Source organism: Eumetopias jubatus, unplaced genomic scaffold, assembly GCF_037043125.1.
Source record: "Eumetopias jubatus isolate StellerSeaLion01/CBP00866 unplaced genomic scaffold, mEumJub1_p1.0 scaffold_1, whole genome shotgun sequence".
NCBI classification, from domain to species: domain Eukaryota; kingdom Metazoa; phylum Chordata; class Mammalia; order Carnivora; family Otariidae; genus Eumetopias; species Eumetopias jubatus.
In genome coordinates, this window is record NW_028274807.1 from 48330936 (window position 1) to 48343727 (window position 12792).

Genomic DNA, 12792 nt, shown 5'->3' on the forward strand with positions numbered 1-12792 from the left:
ACTTGAGAAATAACTGCCTTTGGTTTGCCTGTCTTGATGCTAATCTCGGCCCATCCTGATTTTGAAACCATTATCTATGCCTCAGTTATTAGCCTTTCTGGACTCTCTGCCACCCCCTCCCCACCACCATCACCACCACGTGTGTCTCAGATTCTGACCAGCATGGCTGACTGAAAACCATGTCCCTGATCCTGCCAGCTTCTCTTGCCCAAGTCCCCAACCCCTGGTTACCAGAATCTGGCAATCAACTATGATTCTAACTCCTTTGGGGATGCCTAGGTCGAATATTGGCCAGAAATTTTTAACGTATGTGTTTATCATAGCCTGCTTTCCCTATTTAGCCAGGGTTTATGAATTTTTCCAGTGTTTATTTTCTGCTCTGCATCATTCTAAAACTCTCTGGAGAAAAGGTGTTTAGAGACTTAGAAGAGCACCCCCAGGAATGAATAAGATAAGACACTGGACAATTCTCAATCAGGTGACTTTTCACAAAGCAAATTCACCCAAATTTAGTTATGTTTTGATTAGCTAAATATGGAAGTTATTTTGCATGCTCCAAACCCACATTATATGAGTAGGAAGAAACCTATCTATCTGTTAGAAAGATATAAAATTTGACCATGGCTCAATGAGAGTTGCCATCTTTCTCAATAATTCCAGAATCACAAAGGATACCCAAACTAGTAGCAGACCAAAGAGAGGAATATGAAAAAGAACAACATATCTTCATTTAAAAAAAAAAAAAAAACAACCTTTTTCCAGGACGCCTGGATGGCTCAGTCAGTTAAGCATCAGCCTTCAGCTCAGGTCATGATCCCAGGGTCCTGGGATCGAGTTCCACATTGGGCTCCCTGCTCAGCGGGAAGCCTGCTTCTCCCTCTGTTGCTCTCCCTGCTTGTGCTCTCTGTCTCTTTCTCTCTGACAATAAAATCTTTAAAAAATAAATAAATAAAAATAAAAAACTTATTCCTTTACGAATGTAAATTTGATGACAATATTTACATGTAGACCAGCTGATTTTATTTAGTGTTCATCTTAACAAGAGTGACTAGTTTCAGGGCTGGGGGAAATGATGTCCTATTATTCATCTGCCACACCTCTACTAGCTACTTTAACAACAGATTGCACTTTCAGTCTGGGCACTCTCAGCCCAACATGCCCTTCCATCCACTTGGCACTGTGTAGCCCAGCCTCGGACACAAGTTCTCTGTGAAGGTGATGAGCGTGGAGTACCGACACTGAGCTCACATAGTAACCATGAGTACACATAGATCACTGTGGCCAGGGAAGGAGAGAATGCCAGAGCTAGAAGCTATCAGCAACTCAAAACATGAAGAGGGACAAGAAATCACATTAAGAGGAAGGGCAAGGTAGAGACATTACATGTGCCCATCAACACAAAACTATCTCCCTCCTCATTGGTGGCTGAGATGAGAGTTAGGTTTTCAGACCTGGGTGGCTTGTGAGCTCTGTACATGGTCTAAATTTTGGCAAACAGAATAATACTGGAAAATCAAGTTTCGTGACCACCTCTGTTGGGTAGAATTACTTTATTTTTCCAGTCTTCTAGATAATAAAAAGAAACTTCAAATGGGGAAGTTCTCAAGGTATTTCACTTCCTTTTCTGCTTCCAAGGTTAGTTTTATAACCTGGGAATGGCAATTTTATCGCCCCTTAATTCAATATAAAAGTTGAGAGGTTAAAAACATTAGTAAGTCAGAGGGGGAGAGGAACCAGGAGAGATGATGGACTCTGAAAAACAAACTGAGGGTTCTAGAGGGGAGGAGGGTAGGGGGATGGGTTAGCCTGGTGATGGGTATTGAGGAGGGCACGTTCTGCATGGAGCACTGGGTGTTATGAACAAACAATGAATCATGGAACACTACACCAAAACAAATGATGTAATATATGGTGATTAACATAACAATAAAAAATTTTAAAAAAAAGATTTCTAAAAAAAAAAAACATTATGTTTCAGGGGCACTTGGGTGGCTCAGTTGGTTAAGAGTCCAACTGTTGATTTCGGCTCAGGTCATGATCTCAGGGTTGTAAGATCAAGTCCCACACTGGGCTCCAAGCTGGGCGTGGAACCTGCTTAAGATTTTCTCTCTCCCTCTCCCTGTGCCCCTACCCCCCTAAAAAAAAAAAAAAAAGCAAAAAATAAAAAAACAAAACAAAAACACATTGTTTCAATTCACATAACTCGGCAATAAAAGATGGCCTCAACAGTGAACATTTTAGGTAATAATTTAACCCAATCATCTGTTCTAAATTAAACAGCATTAGTGACAAAGGTTTTGAAGACAATTAGATGGAAACTCTGGAGTAACTGAATTGTAAGACAACATATTTATCTCTGGAGGTTGTCATGTAACTCTCATCTTTCCCCAGTAAGTTCTGGAATAGACAGCAGGGCTCTGGGCATCCCTTGGTACACTGCTGAGCCAGCCCAAGTGATGGTCACTCTGAGGTCCTGATGTAAATGTGTAGATGAGGGCAGCACAGGCCAGGGACAAGAAGAAATGATTAAATACCATCAATCAATGTGGCTCCCACCTGGACCCTGAAAAAGTTCTGGTAAAGCCAGTGTGTTTATAACATATTCACTAACATTACCAGATTCCTATTCTCTCCATATTGGTTTAATAAAACTGAGAAGAACACCTGATTTTATAGATCTTTGCAAAATATCAATTTTATATTTTTAAGTCAAAATTAATTTAAGACGATCCTCAAAATAGAATAATGTCTAAACCTGTTCATCAATGGAAAGTCCATTTAAGCTTTCAGCTTTGCAATTCCAAGTTAAATGCTGATTTTGAGACATCACTGGCAAATCTGAAAGTAAAATAAGAAAAAGTGAAGCAATGGAAAATTTTCCCTGGCTAACAGTATTGAACAGAAGGTATTTCCAACCCTCAACATGTGTTTTAGAGCTCTCTTTTATGAGGAAGAGAGATCATTACACTAGTGTCATGGAGAGCACTTCATAATGAAACTAAATCTCTCTAGAAATAAGTTCTCTTTGCATTTACATTTTTAAAAGAAACACGAGCATCTTAAAGGTGCAATTCCAACCCTACACTCTCCTTATGTAGATACTTTGAAGAGTATTATCTGCTCTGGAAACAGACCATTAAATCCATTTTCCCAGCAGAGACTGCAACATGAATTATTGATTGATTATTCATCTAAAATGAAATTATCACTAAATGGTAGAATGTGATCTGGATGCTTATTATATCTGTGGCATTCCAAATCCAAATAATATAAAATAAAGATAAGCACAATTTTTTTAATTTAGATTATCAGCCTTTTCTCATTTATAGTAAATGAGGTATTAAGTCAGCTAAAAGGGGCGCCTGGGTGGCTCAGTTGGTTAAGCGACTGCCTTCAGCTCAGGTCATGATCCCGGAGTCCTGGGATCAAGTCCCACATCAGGCTCCCGGCTCAGCGGGGAGCCTGCTTCTCCCTCTGACCCTCTCCCCTCTCATGCTGTTTCTCTCTCTCTCTCTCAAATAAATAAATAACTTTAAGTCAGCTAAAAGTACAGATTCTTTGAGGAAAAGACATTTCACAAAAGTTTTCTGTATAAAAAATTTTTAAGTGGAAAAATGGTACCCATGGTAAAATTTTTAAAAAGGCAGGGAAAGTGGCATCATAACTACTAATTGCTAAAAATCAATTCCAAATTAAACCCTTATCTGTTTTTTCAAATAATTACAATTTAAGTTTTCCTCAAACTATAAAAAATTTTGAATCTGTTTTATTTTCTGTGACTTCAGAGCAATAGCAATTTAAAATCTGAATCATAAATGTGTTTCCCTCATTCACTATAGGAAATAAAATATTTAACATTTACTTTGGTACCACAGAAAACTTTGATGGTACCATATAAGCAGGAATATCAAATTTGTTGAGTATTTGCCAATTATCTGACTGAGCAAAACTAATACCCACCCTCTTAGGAGCATGGAGCCAAACAGATGCTTCCAAGAACTTATATTATATATGGGAAATATGACCTGGAGGAATCTGGCATGAAGCCTTTCCTCTTCAGGGCTTTTCCTTTGGAGCCACTCTGCTAGGATTTAGTTACAAAATTTCCCCTTTGGTAAACACCAAGAACATGAGAGGAAATAACAAAATCGGTTGCTACTATGTGCAGGAGACACATGATCAATTTTGAAGGCACAGCATCACTAACTTTCAAAAGATATCATTATAAGAACATAAATAAAACTGACAGGTTTAACCAATTACTTATTCCTCTCTCTGGTAGTGTTTTGTTGGTGGTGTTTGTTTGAAGAAAGGGAAGAAGCAGCAACGTCCACAACAGCCAAATTATGGAAAGAGCCTAGATGTCCATCAACAGATGAATGGATAAAGAAGATGTGGTATATATATATATATATACAATGGAATATTAGGCAGCCATCAAAAAAATGAAATCTTGCCATTTGCAACGACATGGATGAACTAGAGGGTATTATGTTAAGCGAAATAAGTCAATCAGAGAAAGACAAATATCATATGATCTCACTGATATAAAGAATTTGAGAAACAAGACAGAGGATCATAGCAGAAGGGAGGGAAAAATGAAACAAGATGAAACCAGAGAGGGAGACAAATCATAAGAGACTCTTAATCTCAGGAAACAAACTGAGGGTTGCTGGAGTGGAGGGGGGGTAGAAGGGATGAGGTTGCTAGGTGATGGACATTGGGCAGGTTATGTGCTATGGTGAGCACTGTGAATGGTATAATGAATCACAGACCTGTACCCCTGAAACAAATAATACATTATATGCTAATAAAAAAATGAAGAAAGAACTGAGTCACATCTTGCTCTCTAGTGCCTTTATTTTATTCCACCCTATGCAATAAAGAAATAAACAAGAAATAAAACCATTTAAAAAACAAACCTGTATTTTAAGATTAAACAATGCCTTCTATATGCATTATGCTCCCAATTCTATCAACAGAAAGTAAAGTCAATTTTTGTTCCTACAAACCTACCTGTCTCTACAAGCACCCCAACCTTCGCTCCTTCACCAGCCATACACAGGTAGTTTATATCTACTATCCTAGCACATTTCCTCACACTCTTCCTCTTCATCCCCGCTTCCTGCTTAAGTCTGTGGTTGAGAAACCCAGATATGTTACTACATCTGGATGTAACAGTCCATACATTGATAAGTTTTTGTAAAATGCTTTCTACTTTATGATCTGTGAATAATTCGGTGAGAATAAGATAGATATAAATGCACGAAGCTGATCTCTTGACACATGTATGGTTATTTTAAAATTTCTGTAAATCATTTCTTTCCAGTTTGTAAACCACTCATAGGTCCACCTAATTTGTTCCCAAAATGCAAATTAATCCTTTGCTTGCTAGTCATAAAATAGGTATCTCCATATGGCCCATTATCTCAAGCCAACTGAATTAATAATTCCTGTAGACAAACTCTGTCTAGAGTAGACAAACCATGCTTTGGTTTCATGAGTAACAAATTAGCAAGACATGACTCTAACATCAAAGAACTCAGTTTAGTGGAAAGTCAGTGACACAAATTTAAAAAAATTATAAAACAGTGTTGGTGAATGGAATGAAAGCATGTACATGGTACAGAAAAGGGCATGAAAGAAGTTTTTGTCAGTTTTCTGAGACTCTTTCAAAGGTCAGCCCGCTGAAAATATGCATATTCTTCCCCAAACCTACCATGGTGTGTGCAATATTGACAATGACAGTTATTCACTTGGAAAAATGAATTACATCCAGAAAGCCCACATACCATTTTGGTGTTACTTAGAAAATTATAATTCCTTGGGGTGCCTGGGTGGCTCAGTCAGTTAAGTGTCCAACTCTTGGTTTTGGCTCAGGTCATGATCTCTGGGTCCTGGGATTGAGCCCCACATAGGGCTCTGCACTCAGTGCAGAGCCTGCTTCAAATTCTTTATCCCTCTCCCTCTGCCCCTCTCCACGTGCATGCTCTCTCTCAAATAAATAAAGTCTTTAAAAAAAAAATCATGATTCCTTAACAGCTATTGTTACCTTAGCAGAGATTTCTTTGCACCAAAAAAGTGAGGGAGGGTGGGGGTGTGAGACATGGGGCACCTGGGTGGCTCAGTCAGTTGAGCATCCAACTTTTGCTTTCAGCTCAGGTCAGGATCTCAGGGTCATGAGATTGAACCCTGTGTCAGGATCCGCACTCAGTGAAGGGTCTGCTTGAGATTCTCCTTCTCCCCCACCCCTCCCCCCACTCATGTACGCACACACGTGCACTCTCTCTCTCTCTCTCTCTAAAATAAATAAATCTTTTTTAAAAAGGGGGGGACACAAAATATGTGTGTGTGTTGGTGAGAAGATAGTTAGTTCATGGAACACAGCCCATAAAGAACTGGTTCAGATGGGATATATACTGAAGGACCTAGAGAGCTGACCAGTATGATGAGGGCAAGAGCTAACAGTAACTAGGGCTTACCCTGGGCACCTGGGTGGCTCAGTTGGTTAAGCGACTGCCTTCGGCTCAGGTCATGATCCTGGAGTCCTGGGATTGAGTCCCGCATCAGGCTCCCTGCTCAGCAGGGAGTCTGCTTCTCCCTCTGACCCTCCCCGTTCTCATGTGCTCTCTCTCTCTCATTCTCGCTCTCTCAAATAAAATCTTTAAAAAAAAAAAAAAACTAGGGCTTACCCTGACCAGACTTATTAAAAATAAGGTTATTACTCACTGTTTCTCCTAATTAGTAACTAAAACGAGGTCACTAATTAATCAGTTAACAGGCAATTTTATTAGACACATTTATCCCTGTTTGTGTTTTTATAATACAGTCTTTGGAATCAAATTAAGACCACCTTCCTCTTTCTTAAGATTGATTTAGGATTTCCTCATGCCCTACTGCCAGAAAGCCAAGATGCAAATGTAGGAAGGAAAGAGAGTGAAAATTGAGGTTTCTGATGCTGATGCTTAGGTAGGTGGTAGCTGATTTTCCTTCTGCCTTTCCCATGCAGGATTGCTTTAGACTGCTAATACCATATTTATGTGTTATCTGTTCTTTTTAGACAGATCACCAATTCCTTCTCCAGTTACAGAATAGCTGGTGCTAGCTACCATCCCCCACCAATCTTTCTTTAACTAACTCCATCAGTTAGAGAAGTTTATTGGGGCGTCCAGGTGGCTCAGTTTGTTAGGTGCTGACTCAGTTTTGGCTCAGGTCAGCATCGAGCCCCACATAGGGCTCCACGCTCAGCTCAGGGTCTACTTGAGATTCTCTCTCTCTCTCCCTCTCCCTTTGCCCTCCCCCTGCTCACACTCTCTCTCTCTAAAATAAAAAAAGAGAAGTTTATTAATAATAAAAATAGCACAATTATATACATGAGAAAAGAAAGACTTTTATATAAAGATTTTTACATTTTTATTTCTAATTAGTGAAGATTAAGACTAGAGCATTTCAAGAAAGCAGTACAGTAACATGAACTTACCTGATCTATACTTTAGGTAAAATGTCATAAACAAGATGAAAAAGAAGAATCTTTCATTATCCATACCCAATACTGAATATATATTATGGCATATACACAATCGCTTCAGAATCATCATAATTCTGACACATATATAATTATGCCTTTATTCTCTAATACCACATTTCCTTTTTTCCTATTTATACCCTTAATATCTAAAGAAATAATTAAATATAAGTGAGAAAAAGAAAAGCCAGAATGAGGGATCATTTAATCTAGGTTATAGCTGTAAATTTCATAGTAGAGTATTTTAATCTGTGTTTAACTACCCTGAGGAGGGTGGTTTAACCTGCATCTTATTTAACTCATAGTAGTGTAAGATTTTATAAAATGCATTAGTCAAAAAAATTCCCAGGCAGATTCTTTACATCATCAATTACTTTCTGGTACCCTCCCACCTTACCTCCTCTAGCCAGGATCTTTTGTGTAACAAAACACAATTGATTTGAGGATTGTGCCTTTCACACTGTTTTTCTGCATTTATTACATGCTGGGGAATAGAATGCTCCATTACTCATCACAGCTGGATTGTAAATGAGAAAGGCTGGTCCCACCCATTCCTACAGGGAATTGTTGGAGACATCTTAGAAAGAAAAAAAAAAAACTGACCCATATTTTTCTTGGTTAAAACATCTCATTTAATAAATACGTTATTCTCCTAAATCAGCTATTTGCTTATGGAATAAATATGTTGCCTTTTCTTCCCATTTCAAAATAAAAATGCGATTCACAGACTGAAAGATGTCAGAGTATCCATTATTGAAAACATGTAAATGACACAATGATACCAGCTGCCTAAAAATCATGAAATGGAAGGCAAACTTATAGAACAAGCATAACTAAATCAGGTATCCTTTGAGCCAACATATTTTTAAAGCCTACAAAAAGTATTTGTGAAGTTTCCATCTCTTTGTCAGAAGTACTATTGGGGCACCTGGGTGCCTCAGTCATTAAGCGTCTGCCTTCGGCTCAGGTCATGATCCCAGGGTCCTGGGATCGAGCCCCACATCGAGGCTCACATCGGGCTCCCTGCTCTCCCTCTCGCACTCCCCCTACTTGTGTTCCCTCTCTCACTGTGTCTCTCTCTGTCAAATAAATAAATAAAATCTTTAAAAAAAAAAGAAGTACTATTAAATCAGGTTGTTCAACTACATTATAATTCACTATGTGGTAACAAAGGGGAGGGAAAGAGGGAGCCTCCAACCCATAGTAACTAGATACTGGAGAAGAAAAAACAAAGAAGTGGGAATAAAATCAGGTAAAACCTACACTTGTTTTATTAAGTAGTAAATGGGACTTTAGGGCACATAAATGTGAACAAATACTCTTAAAATATTGCCATGGTGAGCGCTGTGAATTGTGCAAGACTGTTGAATCACAGATCTGTACCTCTGAAACAAATAATACATTATATGTTAAAAAAAAAAAAGATAGCAGGAGGGGAAGAATGAAGCGGGGGAAATCAGAGGGGGAGACGAACCATGAGAAATGATGGACTCTGAAAAACAAACTGAGGGTTCTAGAGGGGAGGGGGGTGGGGGGATGGGTTAGCCTGGTGATGGGTATTAAAGAGGGCACATTCTGCATGGAGCACTGGGTGTTGTATGCAAACAATGAATCATGGAACACTACATCAAAAACTAATGATGTAATGTATGGTGATTAACATAATAATAAAAAAATAAAAATAAAAAAAAACATTGCCATGGTAGAAATTGAATCTTATTTATCAAATAAATTCCCCTTCATCCAGACCCATGAAAACAGGAATGTGTATGTACACTCAGTTATAAAGGCTATATGTACAAGGCTCCAAAGCACTTTTTGAATCCAAAAAAAAGTGTGAGTTATTCACCATGCACTTTTAGTGCTAACTGCATTTAATTGTTTTCAAATAAGGTGATATTTTTATTAAATACTCTATTACTAGGTCAATGAGAATGTTCCAATAATCACACAACCTAAAGGAGAGTTTAGCCCTTACACTTTTACATGAATATGCCATTAAACTGCCTCAGGGAAAGCTCTTTTAAAAAGAAGCTCTTTCGGTGTCCTCTGCCATCAGAGCAATAGCTCCTTTAGCCCTCTGGATCTTCACCGTGGAAAACTACATTCTCTGATCTTTCCCGCTGTGGTTCAGCTATAGTAAGAGTAGGGCAAAAGTCGTTATTCCTGGACTGAGGCCTCCAAGTCTCTCCCTGAGAGTGTGGGAGTTGCCTTATTCTTCCATTTAATAGGTGTGGAGTAGACATTCATGTAGGGCTGAATGATTTGTTCTTGCACAAAAAGGTCATATAAAAGGGAATCAGAGACAGAGACATGTCAGAATTCTCAAATTCCCACTTTACTGCTTGGCTTCTGGAAAACAACGATCCTTCTTTAGCTCTTTTAATTTGTGCTTCTCCTAACTGTTCCATGTGGTGACTTGTCCACAGTCTCCTTTTATGCCCATCTAGATAGAACTCTGCCAGCATGCAGACATTCAAATGGTTGCATTCTAGGGTTAATGTGTGATAAAAACAAATCTTTTCATTTAACACATACAAGTTTAGGGAAAAAATTTAAAACAGAAAAAAGTCAAACAGAAATCTTTGGAAGTTTTAGAAATAAAATTAAGCATTTAGTAGTGGAAAATATCATTAACATTTATAATGCTTTAAAGATAATCATCAATTCCTTTCAAATGAGCCCAGTAGAAAATGTCCCAGCAGTGGCTTGTATCTACACTGAACTTGTAGAAAATCCATTAAGTGAGTAGGAAATGAAAAGAAATACCGAGATATGGGAACCTTCATACAAACACATACCATGCATACTTTGCAAACTACCTGGATATCTTCTAGACTTTCAATAGCTTTACTGTGCCATTTACTCAGAGATTTAGTTTTGGGTGCCTCCATAATGAGCGACATCGGCAATCATCAAGTTGAGAAAAAAAAATAAGTGAACCAAGTATTTTATCTCATAGTCAATCTATCCTGGTTAGTTCTATCTGGTCAGAAAGAAATCGAAATGTTCAAGATTGTCTTTGGCAAACATGAAGACATCTAACATAAAATAACTATATCAATAATAAGCTATTTTTATATGCAATTTGATATTAAAAGTGAAGATTATTTGGCCCTCTCCTTGCCCCCTCCAAAGCTACCCATTCGAAAACATACTAGAGAGAAAGAGGAAAACTTCCATTTTCAACTAAGATTTATATAATATGTGGACATTTCCGACCTAATTTTTAAAAATTTTTAATTGCAATAAAAGTCCTGTCATGTTTCATGGAAGCAGGAATGAATTTAGACACGAGCTACTACATAATGGAGAAGCAATGTAAACAAGCTAACCTATACTATGTGAGGTAGTTGGTGCTGCTTTCCAAATTAATATACCAGGAACTAGAGAAGATCCAGGACTTGCCTAGGACAACATGAAAAAGCAGACAAAGAGTAGGGAGCCCATTAGCTGGACTCAGTCCACCCACCAATTGGCAAAGTGTATTCTCAGTGCCCGGGCCTTGACCCAATGCCCACTCCCTCCCTGTCTACATGATTAAATTCATCAGCAGTCTAACAGGAACCCATTAAACATTATACATATGTATTGTCCTTGACAACTGAAAAAAAGGATACTGACATAGTTAACAAAAATGTGGCCTTGATTCACATGCCCAGGAAATTCAAAACTCTGGTAGAAAAATGACAAGCCTAACTCTATACTACAGCAAAAGGTGTTTTTTTCTTCAGCAGTCTAATTGCCAAAAAAACAATATTTTTTATTTAGATGAGTGTCTGACTACAAACTCTATTAAAACTACTTCAAAGGTCTCTCATTCCACCTAACAATAACAAACATGCTACAAAATATTCACTTACTAAACCTGCCTTCTCCTGTAAGAATCTCACCTTATCTTCCTCCAGGAAAACCTGAGCCACAGTTACTCAGACACACCTTCAGAGATTCAGAAGCAGACAGCAAATGCAGCCTGAACTCCCAGGCCATTTTTTCCTTGTAGAATACTTTCCAGAACTCATACAGTTTTCAGTTTCTTTAAATACAGCTTTTGGACTTTGTAGGTATAAAAACTGTCACATCTCTTATTACATTCTGAAGTTTAAGCTAGAAAAAAAATTTGGTCCCCAAACTTAATTTTTTAAGTGAAAATTCTTCTTCCAACAGAGTTCGTAATCCAGGTTAATTATATGACATAGGTAGGAAGTGACCTCCATCTTCTCTAGGCTTCTGGTCAGTTTCAAAATACAAGTTTTGATTAAAGTTCTTCCCTTCCATGAAAAAAAAAAAGAAAGAAAAGAAAAGAATTAATGGAAAAGGCAAGAATGCCCTAAAATGCACTTTTGTTGTAATACATCACCAAGCTATGTTCCTAAGATCACCAACACTTTCTATTTTCTTTCTGTGCAGGGAAGTTGTCCTGTGCTTTACTGAATTAAAAAAACAAACAAGACAAATAAACAAAAACAAAAAAAGAAACTCCACTCTGTCAAGACCATGTCATGCTTTTATGAATTCTAAATCAAGCCTACTAACATTTTCTTGGGCTACTCGTAGATGAAAATGCTGAGACTAAGTGAAATTGAAAATGTCATATGGACTGCATGCCTAACATTTTTTCAATGCTGTCTTCCCTCAATGAACATCCCTCTTAGGGTTACAGTGTCTGTGTGGACTTTCTTTTGTTTCACTGGATCTTCTTGTTTAAATCTTTATTACATGGATTTATTTATTTTATTTTTTGTATATTTCATTGGCAGTTACCATAAGGAACTATAGCATGTAGTTAATCTGTGTGTCCCTAATTAGGCTCTCCTGAATCCTTTCTTTGGATGTCTTAGTCCAGATGAAATGCATTTTTAATTCGGGGAACACATTCAAGCAGGTGGCTCTAAGGGGCTTAAAAAGAATCTTAGGAAACATCAGTCGTGTTCTTTCTATTGGATAACACTCAAATGAAGCCACAGGTCATCTGCTGGCTGGAGATGCAAGGAGGAGTAGGAGACCTGGTCTTTAAAGGGCAGACTCCCAGTAATACTGCTCTAACAGCATTCAGCAAGGTTGACAGCACCTCCCATGGACCAAGTCAGATGTTCAGAGATTTTTAAAGGAGTCTCCACCATGTACTTGGAATTTAAAAAGCATCTTCTTCAGGGGCGCCTGGGTCGTTAAGCGTCTGCCTTCAGCTCAGGTCATGATCCCAGGGTCCTGGGATCGAGCCCCATGTCAGGCTCCCTGCTCCGCAGGGAGTCTGCTTCTCCCTCTCC

The 12792-nt window shown here is 38.3% G+C and overlaps 1 protein-coding gene across 1 annotated transcript in view; it reads right to left on the reverse strand.

Moving 5' to 3' along the window:
• Window positions 1-7512: 7512 nt before the first annotated feature.
• The window catches only part of IMPG2 (interphotoreceptor matrix proteoglycan 2), an 80129-nt gene continuing 74849 nt past the window's right edge, over window positions 7513-12792 (reverse strand). The window contains exon 18 of the mRNA XM_028119244.2: window positions 7513-11796. Within this exon, the coding sequence (XP_027975045.2) occupies window positions 11784-11796 (13 nt within the window). The 3' untranslated portion in view covers window positions 7513-11783. The remainder of the gene's footprint in view (window positions 11797-12792) is intronic.